This window comes from Uloborus diversus, chromosome 8, assembly GCF_026930045.1.
Source record: "Uloborus diversus isolate 005 chromosome 8, Udiv.v.3.1, whole genome shotgun sequence".
NCBI lineage: Eukaryota > Metazoa > Arthropoda > Arachnida > Araneae > Uloboridae > Uloborus > Uloborus diversus.
The window spans coordinates 78,633,303-78,648,224 of NC_072738.1; the positions used below are offsets into that span (position 1 = coordinate 78,633,303).

Below are 14,922 nucleotides of genomic sequence, written 5' to 3' on the forward strand. Positions count from 1 at the left end.
AAGGCTGTAATAAATTCGTCAAGAAGAAAGTGTTGTGAAACATTCAAAGCACAATCAAATCACTAGCTGATTAATTATACCAGCAATTTTTAATAATGAATTTATATTTTTTTGAAAATATTGCAATACTGCTACATTTTATACATAAATAGTATGGGATACATAGCAGCATAAAGTCCAATGAAACTATTTCAAGTGAAAGTTTGCATACATGATTTCAATAAAAATGAGCGCATATATACAGATGGGGGACAAAATAATACAAACACCTATGAAATAGAAGAAAAACTTCATTAATTAGGAGTTGGAGTTCATTTTTATATTTTAAAGGCTCGCTTCTGAAGGTTAAGTGTTTTGAGTAGTTTTTTGTGATTGATTATAATTTGATTCAATGAAAAGATACCATGTGACTCAAAGCCAGTGTTGCCAGATGGCCAAGTTCAGATTTCCCCACTTTCCTTCCAACCTTTTCTCAAAAAACGATATTTTCTTTCAAAATTCTCCAAGTTCAAAAATCATTTTTAAACTAATACTTTCACAAAATGAATCAACTTCCTATGATAATTTTTTCACTTGAAAATATTTTTTTTCCCCAAATAACAAAATTCTTTTCTAAAATTCCCAAACTTTTTTTTTGTCTTCATAAATACAAGCCTCTTCATCAAGAAAGGACTTTTTCTCATATTGGATTTGATTAGATGACCATAGCCAATGGCCAACCGAGAGAAAAGAAATAGCTGAATTTTATATTTATACTCACATTTACTACTCTGTTTCTGTACATTTAAACTATGAACTTTGTATACATTTTTCCCAAGAACATTCTTTATCTCTTCATTACACTCACTTATTTTTACCAGTTTCACGTATCAACTAGTTACTCACGTAGAACAGAAATGGGAATTCTGTAACATAATATTACCCACAGTGCGAAATGCGAATTCCATCAAGTTCAGCAAAGCTAAACCAACGCTGTTTGATACAAACAATGTAACTACCAAAATTTAAATACGAAAAAAAATCTTTTTTCCTGATGATTTTTTTTTCTTTTAGGTTTTTCACAAGAAAAAAATTTTTTCTCAAAAAATTCCCATCAGAATTTATTTTCCCAGAGATTTGGGGAAATTTCCCCCTATCTGGCAACACTGTCAAAGCTACTCTGACTAGCAGGAAAACATTGAACCAGGCTAATGATTAATTTAAAATGGATTTTTAAGAGTTGTTATTTCTTAACTTAGCTATGCACTAATTTAAGAGTGTCTTCCGATTCACACCAAAAAATACAATAAAAGTGTTAAAATAAAAGTAGGGTAGTTTAAAGTAGAGAAATTATGGCACTACTGATTTTAGTCCACCTAAAACTATTCTGTAAAGAAGATCACAATGGTGCTGTTTAGAGATAAATAATGTATAAAACATTAGGACTTTCAAATTTTGAAATAGGAAAAAAAAGATCAATTCTCTCTCTGAAAAATATTTAAATTCATATTTGTAACTAACCTATTTAAGACATTAACTATTCTAACTAGTAACCAATAACAACAGGTAGAATTTCTATATCATTTTAAATATTTTTAGAGTCTATTTGCATTTTTCTTTCATATATAACATTTCCACCCCCTTTTTTGCAGAGGGCGACACTGAAAAAAAAAAAAAAAAAAAAGCTGCAATAGAGAGAGCTTTGCTCAATTTTGTATACCAGGTTAAGACGTAAGATCATAATGTTTAGAAAAAAAGAGAGAAGAAAATTGAAACAAATTTGTCCTCGACTCAAATCACTTCATTTAGATTTTTAAAGATTATCAGCAGACAAATAATATACAACTTACAAAGGGTGGCAACAGGAACTGTGAAAAAAAGCTCCCTGACTTTTCCCTGATTAAGTTCACCAAATTTTCCTGATTTACGTTGCCAACGATAATGGTTTTCTTTCTTTGCTCTACTTGAAATCCATTGTGTGTTTGTATATAATGCAGTATTTTAAACGTTTTGTGTAAAATTGTTGAACTAAAGATATATTTTTAAAAAATGATACTTTTTTAATAAAATGGCCAAAAAAACATATCAAGTCAATTTTTTGAGTGAAAAAACTCTACAAAACAGTATATTAAATTTTTATACAATGGAAAGATTATAGAAAATTTTAAAAAAAAAACTACTTTACTTCCAGAAACCACTTAGCATAAGAATTTAAAGAAACTATTAAAATCACTCTTAAAAACATATTTGTATTTATGATAGAACTAAAAAGTAATTGAAATTATTTTGAACTAAGTTTTCAAAAACTATAATAATTGCTGCAAGAATAACAAGTAATAGTGAAAGAATAGAAGTAATGTAGTTATTCTTATATAACTAATTGACATATTTATGCAAAACAGTTGAAACCATTTGACATCCATTCATAGGGAGCTTTTCTCTAATCAAGAACATAGGTTTTACATTTTAACAATAAAAAATAAAGATATTTACTTAAGTACACGAGTCAACTCTATTTCAAATGATTTCAGTATGTAACAAAAAAAATCTTGGATTGCTTTTGTAACAAACAACTTTGAAATGCAAGAAAAAAAGAAAAAAAAAACAATTAGTTAATTTCAAAATACATAAAAGAAGAATACAACTTGGTTATAAAATTAAAGAATCACTTAAGTCTGAAGAAAAGAAAACCTTTATAATCTGCGGCGACAACAAATAGTATATCGGCAAAAAACAAAGTTTTTTTTAATTGAAAGTTCAATTTTAGCAAATAAATTAAAAACGTGAAGAAGGAATAACTTTTAAGCTTTTATAGTATTAATTCAAAAAACCGAAGATTTCTTCTTGAAATCGTGATTACAGTACTTAATTACTTCGAGACAATGGAATAAAGGCAAAGGAGCTAAGGCATTAATGACGGCTTCCTCTTTGCCTGTATGGTTGTTTATTTTACGTAGCATTGAAAACGTAAAAGGAAATTTCAAGCTAAGTAAAATAAACACCCTAACAGACACAGAACCAATCTTAGGAAGTTCATCCTGTGGTTAATAAGTAAGATTCAATACTTTGACGTTGAGGAAAAAAGATGCACAAATATGTGGCAGTTTTGAATCGCACCTCATTAATTTTACTTTTTTTTAAACACAGATAATTGGCGGAAAATGCGTTGGGAATTAGAGTACTTAATTTTGTAAAGCAAAAAAAATTTTTTTTCTTCATAAAATCAATCAATTTCAATTGTTATTTTTTCAAAATTCCCTGATATTTCCCTGATTTTTCCCTGATTAATAAAGTTCCCTGATCTCCCTGATTTGTCGCCACCCTGTTACAGCATTAAAGCCTTCAGAATGATAAATAGATACCAATACTAATAATATACTAACAAAAGGCTAGAAAATTCGTCAAAGTATATTTCACATGAAAATAAAAACTCAATTGAATGAAAGTTAAAACTTACAGCTTCTAGCTGCTGCTTTTTCCGAGCTAAAATTTCTAACATACTGTTTATTTCTTCAATAGTTAGGTTAGCTTTTTCAGAAGAAAGGAAATGTTCTAGTTCTGAAAGATCAACAGCATCCTAGGAAAATAAATTAAAAAATACAAAATAATAAACAAAAAGCCCACAGTGTCATAAATGAAACGCAGCATAAAAGAATAAGTGCACCTACACATGTACTATACAAGTCACAGAAAATACAACACCCTAAAATATTAAAATTGATGCACAGACAGAGCATTGTAAATAAGTAATGCTATTCACAATTAGTACAATGAATACAATTCACATATTGGCAAACTAGGCAGAGTGATCAGTCGGAAATATGACCCTCTCTTGCGCCCGTGCAAAGATATTTAGCAAGACATTTAAAGCATTCAAGATTCCATTAACATGCAGATAGTTCAATTCAGCTCATTAATTTAAAACATCAATATATAGTGAAACCTGTGTAAGTTGACCACTTGCGGTGCACTACTTTAGTGGTCAACTTAAACAGGTGGTCAACTTACAAAGGTTAATTTATACGATAAGGGCTAATTCTGTGCCTGAAAAAAGGGCTCAACTTAGACAGGTGATCAACTTCACAGGTTTTACTGTACATTGAAATACTGTTACAACAAAATATCTGTTAAGACAAACAAAATGTTTGGGCCCATTCTAAAACCCATTAAGAAAATCAATAAATATTCTCATTTTAACGAAACTATTTTTTTTCAAAACTCCATTAAAATGAAATGTTTTTCTTAACATCAGTTAGAATATTTTTTACTTATTGATGTTTTTGAAAAAAAAAAAGACATTCACGAGTCTTAATGTCAAAGCCCCATGTGTGCTTTCGAAACAGAGCCATTCAAGGTGGAGATCCACTCATGCTGAAATGTAAGCTGATTTGAGAGACCAAAAGCAAGTGCCTAACCGTGCGGAGTCGATTTCGCAAGCCAAATGTGACGCACCTTGCGAATTTGCAGTAATTATCAGTAAGGTTTCAGCTTTTCTTGTGGTCAGTAGAGTAACATTTATAAATTAGAATCTTTCATAATGTCCTCTGGGAATAAATCTATTGTACAAAAGAAAATAACGCTTTTCGTGAAAACGACCGATGAATAAAACATCAGTGTTCAATATTTTCCTCTTTGTTTCTTCAGAAAATAAAATGTGTTTAATTATATTTAGTTTCTCAGTAACGGTAAATGTCACATATTAATTATATTAGAGTGTAGATTTGCAAAATTAACACTTTTATAAAAAAGGTGTTAGGTGTTACGTTTTAAGGTGATTCCATTTCAACGAAAAACTTTATCGGACCCTTACAGTTTGTTGTAACATTATTTCAATCTATATATATATATATATTTAATTGAATAGGTAAATTTAAAGTGTTACAAGATTTTGATGAAATGAATTTGAATCAACATTCTCTGAACAATGCTTGTTCACACATTATTCCTTTTTTTAAATAAAACTTGCATAATGTAGGTAATATTAGGTAATATACATTGAAAAATACTAAAATAAATAATAACAATACATACTGAGTTTGCAGATTTTATCCTCTTATCAGAATCCTTCCTTTGACACTTTGATATTAATTCATTCACTAAAAAATAAGAGAAAATAGTGTTAAAAAAAGTACTGCCCATACATATATATATATATGTATATATATATATATATATATATATATATATATATATATATATATATATATATATATATATATATATATATGGTAAGTTTATCCATTCACAGGGGTTTAACATAAATTGAATTACCACCCCATCTTAAAATGGGAACTAATGATAATGATAAACTATTTATTTTTGGTATGAATAAACTGCTCTAAAAAATAAATAAACAGCATCGGTGAAGAATATTTACTGTACTGATTTGCGGCAAATGACATGCTAAACTACTTTTATAATTTCAAGAAAAAAGGGAAATATCAATTTGAACTGGAAATTATCTAAATGCAAAATAATACAAAATGAAATCATTAATGTTAGCCCTGAACATCAGGGCTGATTACCACCCGCCTGCACAAAACCCCGGCTAGGTGTTAAAAACAAATCCATCCAAAATACTCCAAAAAATACATAACTAGTTGGGGATTTTTAAGAAATGATGAAATAAAAAAAAATTGTTTATATTATTGCTAACAATTTCATACTTTAAAGTATTTTTTCCCAAAATATTCCATCCTTTTTGAGCAAGTAATCATGATTACATTCTAAAAAAAAATGTTTTCAAATTTCTCTTACAATGTTTTCAAAGTTTTCTCCACCTAAAAATGTACTAAATTTTAATTTTAAACAATCAAGTACTCTTTAACACAGCATAATATATTTAATTTGTGTTCCAAATACAGCCAACACTTTTTTAGTTTGGATCCCCCCCCCCCATCTAGAAAACATGTATTTAGTAATGCTTCCTGAACAGCCAGCTAACTGAACTATAGAATAGACTAATTCTTTTGCATTCTCACTTGAGTGAGCTTCTAAAACACTCCATTGTTTGGAGAAAGTCAAATGATCAGGGTTCTCACTGAGTTATGGTCCTGAAAATAGTCATTTTAGTAACCTCTCAAATGAAAAATAGTCTGCAAAACAGTAGCCAAACAAGGAAATTAGTATCTAAAATAGTCTCCCTTTTTTTTTTGACTAGTATGAAGATTAAATGATATGTTGATAAACTGCAAACATTTTGATGAATAGACGTTCTTCAGCTGCATGATATATAAGCAGGAACACGTGAATAAGCAGAGATCTTTCCAGTTACACACAAACCGTGTTTCCAACAGGGTTTCATGCAATTTTATTTCAATGATAAAAATAAAAGTTATGCATATATTACAAATACATATTTACAAAACAATGAAAACATTACAGCCAGTAACTACTTTTTTGAAATATCTCAAAAACATAAAAGTTGCAAACACATTAGTTATTTTATAAGGTACAACAGACTTTTGAATTTTAAAAAAATCATTAAATATTGTTATTAAATTTACAATCACTGTTGCATCCAAAGCAATCAAAAGCTTTTATTTACATTCACACATTAAAGTTTTATTTACAATTACAGTAAAAAAGGAAAAAAAAAAAAAAGAAAGACTGAAGGGTGTATGTTCATTAAATAACACAAGGCTGATATTAGCACCCATGTAATTGTGACCATTATTAGTAGACATGTGGTGGAAAAAATATAACAAGTCAGCACACAGAATGTTTTATTATTAATAGGGTTTAAATGTACTTACAAATGTGAAACAAGTTAGGTATTATATAGGTAAGTAAGGGTTGATAACATACTGTATTATTTTATATGGTAAATCAGGCTGTTAAATCACAAAAGTTTAACACTGCTATTAAACTCACTCTCACTTTCACAGGTAAAAAAATTGTTAGCTTTTATTACTATTACACATTTAAGTTTTTCATTAACATTTTAAGTTAAGTAAAGTTATTTAGAAACTTTTTATACTTTCTCTCTTAAAAGTCAGTAGTTTCACCATATTTCTGTTTCCCAAAAACTATGAACCTTAAGAATTTGGCATAAACAAAACACACAACAAAAATAATTCAAAATCATAAAGCATACATACAAAGGAAGTTCGGGTAAATTTCATCAACACTTTCTATAACGAAACCACATTTGGGACACCGTTTGTTATACTCCAAGCTTGTAGTGATACATTTGAAACTAAAACAAGTCAATGAATGACACATTAAAAGAGGTCAAACAATTATTTTAAATATAAAATATAATTTATAACATGTAAAGGATATGCATGAAAAATTGAGATAAGTAAAAAAGAGCAAGCTCTGGTAACAAATTATCTTTAATAAAATGTGAGAAGTAAGTAGAGAAATAAAGTTAACTCACATCTCTCTCCTTCTCTCAAAATCCCAGTCCCACCAGGGGCACCCTGGAGAGACTTTCCAAACAATTTCCCTACTCGGCAAATTTTGTCTGGGGATTTGGCACATTTGGGGCATGGCCATATTTAAGAGGAGGGTTTAGGATTTATAAACCCCCTCCGAAATTTTTCAAAACTATTCTAAAATATGTTTTTTGCTGAAAAACTCATTATTACTGCATGAAATACACCGCCAGCTCGGTCAATTCCAGCTGAGGACTGCAGTTTCATGCTTATTAGGACTCATCAGCCCGGTATAGGACTAACTGAGCTGGAGGTGGAAAACCTCTTAAGGAAGTCAAGATTTATTTACCATTTATTAACTATTATTACTGTTTTATCATTTATTTTTTCAATTTCATTTTAAAAATAAATTTTTATTATTGACAAATTGTACAAACTCAGTGCTTTATCTGCAGTATTTATCTTTATTGTATATACTGTGAACATCATTTCTTAAAAAACCTTAGTTTAATTCCGATTTTGAATACCCGGGGATAACAAAAACATCACAATTCTTTAAATTTATAAGTGCCAAACTTTACATTTTACATATTTTTTAGGTGTCAAAAAACACGAATTTAATAAATATTATTTCGAATATGCCCACATGCACTTTTTTTTTCATTTATTACAAAGATTTTCATCATTTTTCTTTCATACATTTAACAAGAATACACACTTTTTTTTTTGCATATAACAGATACATCACCTTTTATATTAGCTTGTATTAAAGCCCTTTAAGTACTATCCCCTCATTTAAACAACTTACCGTAATGCAAATGAATAAAATCGAATTTTACTAATCATATAGATTTTACGAGCATTCTGTTTGTAAAACCCTCCTGGAAACAGAAGTCTGGTAACGGCCCTGTTTTGGCGACTTGTAATATTGCAATTTTTAAATACCTGAATGTCCCTTATTGGTAGATGTACTTATGTCATGCTATATTTTATCATTCAGCAAGATTAGGAGTTCAATTCAATAAAATGAAAAATCTTGCTCTCTTCATAGTTATAAGTTCTGGGTGCTTCTGGCTATAGAAATTGGATACCTTTGGTACTTTTGAAATCATAAATGCAGTGCTATTTTATTTAAAACATTAAACGTAGAGTTTGTAATAATTTAGTAACATTTCTATTTGCAATTTACTTTTCGATATTTTTATCTTGGTTATGGTTTTGAACTGTTTTAGGGATGCTTTTATCATGAAGTATTGCAATTTTAATTATTTTGGTTTTATAGAGAATGTGAAAAAAATTTTTGTAGATAAATGAATGTTTTTAAATAGGTGGTGTTTTTGTGTTGGTTCTAATCATCAAAAGAACTTTTTTTGTTATAGAAAATTGATCTCTAGAAAATAAAAGTGTCCATTATTTTTGTGTTGGATGATTTGGTTCTAAACACTCATTTAACTTTTTCTAACCAAGTTACTTCGGTGTTAATGAAGAACTCAAATGTGTACTGCACAAATGCTTTTGTACGTATCTTGTTATGTATAGAAAAAATACAGCTTTAGTATTTTAAGTAAAATTTACTGTTGTTTCTTTTTGTAAAAAAAATAGCTTATAGTTTCTTTTTCATTTTTGAAGTGTACTTGTGATAGTTCTTGCCTTGGTTGTATGTTGTTTTACTGCACACTATAATTTATTTTATATTAAATAAGGCTTATAACTTTTGGTACTGGTATAAGACATCACTGTTGGCAAAAAAAAAAAAAAAAAAAGTCATGAAAGATATATGACACATACACTAGACAAAATAAAGAAGTCTTTTTTTGGTGCCAACACTAAAAAGTCACCAAAGGGGCTTATGGCATTAGTTATCCCACGATAATGCTCAGATCTATGAGATACTTTTTGAAAACAAATTATTTCAAATTGGATTATTCAATGTCTGACCTATGAACTTTATGCCTCAGACTGTTCATATAATAAACTAGCAAAAATACCTAGCGTTGTCTGGGTCAGTAATATTTATGAGAAACAATCGTTAGTTTCATTTGTTTTCTGTTTTAACTGAAAGAATTCAAAATACTCCGCTTTGCCATGATTAAAAGTCGAGCTTCTTCCTTACTCATAAAACTAAAATAGCAATAAGTATAAAGAACAAAATAGTATTCATTTTGAAATGAATACACAACATTTAAGCAAAAACAAATTTGAAGAATTCCCAAAATATGAAATTAACTTCACATGTTAAAAAATATTTATCTATTAATACTTTTTTTTTAACATGGAGTATAAAACCTTCTCTATCTTGCTATTGGCAAACTGCTTAAAAAACTGTAGCCGCCCGTAATCCCGTTATACTTTCTTTAGTTATTTTGGGAATATTCAATTATTGTGGGTTCTTGGTGCGATTTAAAAAGTTACCAAATTTGCCAGAATTGTTTTCGGACACCTTCCACAATGCCCCTCCCCCCCTCTTACTTTGTAAAATGGTCTGTTACTAATTTTCTTTAAAGAGACATTGTCGCTAAATGCTGAGATACTTTTGGTCACCATAAAATGGCATTAAACATTTTTATTCGAAATGTCTCCAAAATAAGTAGTAAAATTTGGCAATTGCTAGAAATTGTGCAAAAAGAAAAATGAATAGAAGTTTTTGTGCTGTTTTATGGATTTGCCTAATTTAGTTGGTGGATTATTTTACATATTAATTTTTTTTTTAAAGATTCTTTTAAAGGCAATATTTTGTTTCATGGTGAAAGCTAAAACATCCTTATATATTATTTCTGTAGCCTGTTTTTCGTTTCTACGGGAGATTTTCCTCAATTCTCGAACAATTTCTTTGATTTACACCTTATTTTAAAGCTAATTGTGCAAGCGAATGACGAAAAATAGACCCACGGTCTAAAAATCGTTTTTCTGTCAAAAAACCCAGTTTTAAAGAACCAGAATGAGGTTTTCGGTTAAATTTATAACTTTAACTTGCACTGTGACCAACAGAGCTGAATAGCTTGATTGGCAGATTGTTCGACTGGTAATCAGGAGAAAGAGTGTTCGGGCCCTTGTCTGGACAATCTGCATCAAAAAGTTACAGAAATATCGCACATTACATGAACACTTAATAACAGTGAATAACAAATATGCGGGAATAGAATAGATGAGGTGGAAACGCTCCTTGCTGTTATGAAAACTTGATGCAACTTGGAGCTAAATTGATTCTTAATTGTTGGGATTTTTTTTTTTTTTTTTTTTTTAAAGCTTTGGCTCCGATAAGAAAATTAAAGCATAATGTAAGCGAAAATAAGTATCAGGTTTAAGATTTCAGCCTACAATGGAATTGTTTTTTGTCCAGAAAAAAATAATAAATTGTATATTGAAATACAGATTCTTCTAAGGAGTATTTGACTCTTTGTACAAATAAAAAAATTACTACCTCAATTTGAAGGGCAAAATATATTTTTTTTCTTCTTTTTGCAAAAAAACAAATAGCCTATCACATTTTTACTACATTCGAAAAGCTACGCTTAAAAAAGAACTTAGTTCAAATTATTTTGTATTTTAACCAGCACTGGATTTAGTTGTTTGGTTAAATTGATCAGTTTTTCGGTAGAGCATTTGGCTATAAACTATCTGAACTTCGGGCAAGCTCGGGCTGTCAGACATAATAGCAAATTTACATTAATATTACGCATTACATGTACTCATAACATACAACAGATAACACATGTTATAAAATAAATGCAGTGGGAATGCTACTTGGTGTTTTGACTCCTTTATGCAGGCTACAGTTATCATTCAGATAAGTTGACTGTTAATCGAACGGTGTTCTTCCTTTTTTTAAAGCTTTGACTCCGTCCAGACCACTAAGCATAATGTAAGCATAAAAAAGTATTAGATTTACCTCAAAGGGAATCCTTTTTGTGCAGTAAAACATTTTCATTGTATGCTGAAATGTATATTTTTCTAATAGCAGTGTTCTATCTTTTGTACAAATGAAAAAATACTACGCCAAATTGAAACTACGAGTTTCACCTAGTAAAACTTTTGTTATTTATTTGAATACGATACAAAACATTAAAATTATTATCAACTTCATTAGTAAGAAATCATTTTCTACTAATCTGCTTTCAGCTGGAAAAAAAAATTTAATTACAAAAAAAAACACATTTTGTCTACGTTCAAAAAATTACACTTGAAAAACGGACTCAGTTCAACTAGTTTTGGTTCCGAATTTTACGTGTTTGATTAAAAGAAAAACATGTGCAAGCATCTTAGCCGTAATGATTAAAGCAGCCTGCTATGGGAAATTGTTCAATATTCAAAAATAAAAACACTTATTTTCAATCTAATTTATTACTTCTCTAGAATGTTTGTTTCAATCGCTACATGAGATCTTCCTCATTCTTTAATCAAATTCCATGTTTTACGAATAATTTTAAATCATATCATGCTGGCTAATTACAAAACATAGGTTTGTTAAGTGTCGTGCTGTTAATCAGAATGGCGACAGTTTGAATCCGTGCCAATAAATATCTCTTTAATGTTTCTTTTTTTTCCGTCAGATGCTCACATGGGCAGGACTGTATTTGCCACAACCAGTTTTTTCACATGCAAAATTACTGCTTTTTCACGAGTCACTCAGCCACACTTTTAATGATATTTATGTTTGCATTGAAAATATGTACAACCAAAAAGTGAGAGATAATCAAATTATCACAGCGTTGTATTTAACGAGGTTTTGTTACCGATGTCTTAAAATTACATGTCTTCTCGTGTGCGCTTCCTTTTTTCCGTTTACTTTTTTCGGTTCTGCTTCATAATATTCTTTCTATGAAATTTTTAAAGAGCGAAATGTCTTATGAAATGATTTGAAGCACAATGCGGAGTTCCGCACGGTCGTCTAGTTATGTAGTCTTTGGATTCAAAAACAGCGACAGTTGAAAAAATTCCCAAATGCATCAGCTACTGAAATCTTTCTGCAAAAAGTTTGGCGAGATTTCTACTGGTAGATTGGATAATGAGTAAATGTTCAAACAGCAAAAATAATTAAAAAAATATTAATTACATCAAAGTTTCATTACAATGGAAAATAATCAGACAAATCCATTTATTATTTGCCAATCTTGTGGAAAAACGTTACTTTAAGATTCGGCTAGAGTAAAGTCTTGAACAGTCACACGAAACCCGAAAATATTCAACAATACAACAATTCTAGCTATCAACAGGGAGTTGAGATGATATACAAAATGCTGAATTGGATTGATGAAAGCCTTCGAACATGAACTAAAAAGCTTATAACTTGTTTTCCTATACATCTTAGAACTTTCAAACAAATGCCATCTTTAGCAGAAAAATCAGCGCTTTGGATGGGGGCAGTTCTCAAAAGGTGGAAACAAAAAAGTTAACTTTGAGCAATTTCAAAAATTTTCGAATTTGATATCAATTTTGCTTTTATTCTATAGTATGCATACCTAGAACACAATATATGAACATGAAAAGACAGCAGGTATTTGTAAAAATTGTTAATTAGCAAATTAAATTAGCAGTCTGTAGGTAACAGATTTTGGACATTGTTGTCCTGTAGGTAACGGATTTTGGACATCATCATAATGTCAGTTTCACCATTTTTGACAACTGTTAATCTGATTTTTAACTTTTCCAATGAAAATTTTATTTACTACTTTTTGAATTTTGCAATTTAATGATAAAGAGGATAGTAATGAAGTACTTGAATGGCTATACATACTGCTCTTTACATATAATAAAGTTTTGGAATGATTTTGAAGAAGTTGATGAAAGGTAGAAAAAAGCTTCATGGAAATAATTATATAAACTTGTAGTTTGATTTTTTGGGACAAATAAGGAATAAAAATAGAGACAAATAAATACGACATATATATTTTTAAAGGAAAAATAAACAAAATATGCTTTAAGAAAGAATGTAAAAAGTGACATCAGTTTTAATAATGAATATATTTTCTAATGTCATATGAATTAAAACGATGTCTAAAAAAAATATTGAAAAAAGAAATTCGTATTTCTATTTGGAGATCGTTAAATTATGTTTCCAAAAGAAAGAAGAGAAAAAAAAAATCTAAAATAATAAAAGCGGCGGGGAAAAAAAAATTTGCTAGTGCAGGTGATAAAGTCGCCAAAACTGGTGCAGCTGACGATTAACTAAATTTGTCAAACTGGAATCCTCCTCTGGTAACCTTTAGCTTATCGTATGCTGTGTTGTCGCCAACGGAGGTTTGCTTGGCGATTTTCGCGCAAAATGGCTTTCGTTCGATCATAAACAGCCATGTTTCTACTGTAATTTATGTATTGTTCAATGTGTAACATATTAATTATGCAAAATACCTATGGATTAAAGAAGATAACATCATAATAATCTTTTTTTATTGATGTTAGAAGACAGTGGATTATAAAAAAATTATAAATAAGCGGACAGAATTATCGGCGTCAAGATTGTAACGCCATTTGGACATCTCACATGTATGTTTAAGAAAAATTATTTTTCTTCTAAGATACTGCATAAAAGCTTATGAAAACACTTTTAAACAATTAAAAACTAATTCTGAGGATCGATAAATACCTTTAAAACGAAAACATCATATACTTAGTTCTCAAATAATAGCATTGTAAAGATCGTAACTTTTGGACATGCATCAAATTTCAAACTTACTTTTTTCTAAAAACGTTTACAAAGTAAATAATCTGTCTTTACTTTTGTTATTTGCGTAAAATATTAATAAAAAATTATTCAGTGTAAGATTCAAGCCTTTAATTTTTTTTTTGAAACGTATGGAAATAATTAAAAAAAAAATTTTTTTAATAGTACATTTGCTCAGTTAACGTTTTGGTATGTCCAAAATTGTGCCATTTAGCAAAGAAAATATTTTTTAAGGGCATTTAAAGAGCTTTTTTTCCATAATTTATGTCAATTCTTGTCTCTATACAGCATCATAATTTACCTCAAAAATTTTAGAGTTAATTAAAATGAAAGTTATTTGGTGTTGAAGCTTCAAAGTTGAAGTCTGTGTTTGCTCCCACCTTTTGAGAACTACCCATGGACATATAATGTTAATATTTGCAAGTATTTTTTCAACCCCATATTAGGGTATTTATGCAAAAATTGTAACTTAAATTGGAATAAAAAAGGAACTATCAATCAGATTCCTTTTGAACTGCTCTATAAACCTTCCCAGTACCAAAAAGAACAAGGATGAAAGTTTCAGTCAAACCTGCCGAGTAGTTTTCCAAGATCTTAGGGAATATACAAATTTATCAACGTCCATTTATATGTGTGTATGTATGTAGATATATATATATATATATATATATGTGTGTGTGTGTGTGTGTGTGTGTGTAGATACATATATAAATATATATGTATATATATATATATATATATATAGAGAGAGAGAGAGAGAGAGAGATAAATTTATGTGCATAGTAATTTCAAAGACAGAAATTTAAAAAACATACCAAAATGTATGTCCACATTTTGTCATGTGAGCTTCGGAAATCATTTCAAAACAAATCGGACTGAAAAGAAATAAAGACATTATTGTAA

The 14,922-nt window shown here is 29.3% G+C and overlaps 1 protein-coding gene across 4 annotated transcripts in view; it reads right to left on the reverse strand.

Moving 5' to 3' along the window:
• The window catches only part of LOC129227248 (E3 ubiquitin-protein ligase COP1-like), a 59,594-nt gene that overhangs the window by 41,465 nt on the left and 3,207 nt on the right, over positions 1-14,922 (reverse strand). For all 4 annotated transcript variants that reach the window (XM_054861764.1, XM_054861763.1, XM_054861762.1 and 1 more), the window contains exons 3-6: positions 14,835-14,894; positions 7,080-7,177; positions 5,011-5,075; positions 3,437-3,556 (exon numbers count right to left, since the gene is read on the reverse strand). In XM_054861764.1, the coding sequence (XP_054717739.1) occupies positions 3,437-3,556; positions 5,011-5,075; positions 7,080-7,177; positions 14,835-14,894 (343 nt within the window). The remainder of the gene's footprint in view (positions 1-3,436; positions 3,557-5,010; positions 5,076-7,079; positions 7,178-14,834; positions 14,895-14,922) is intronic.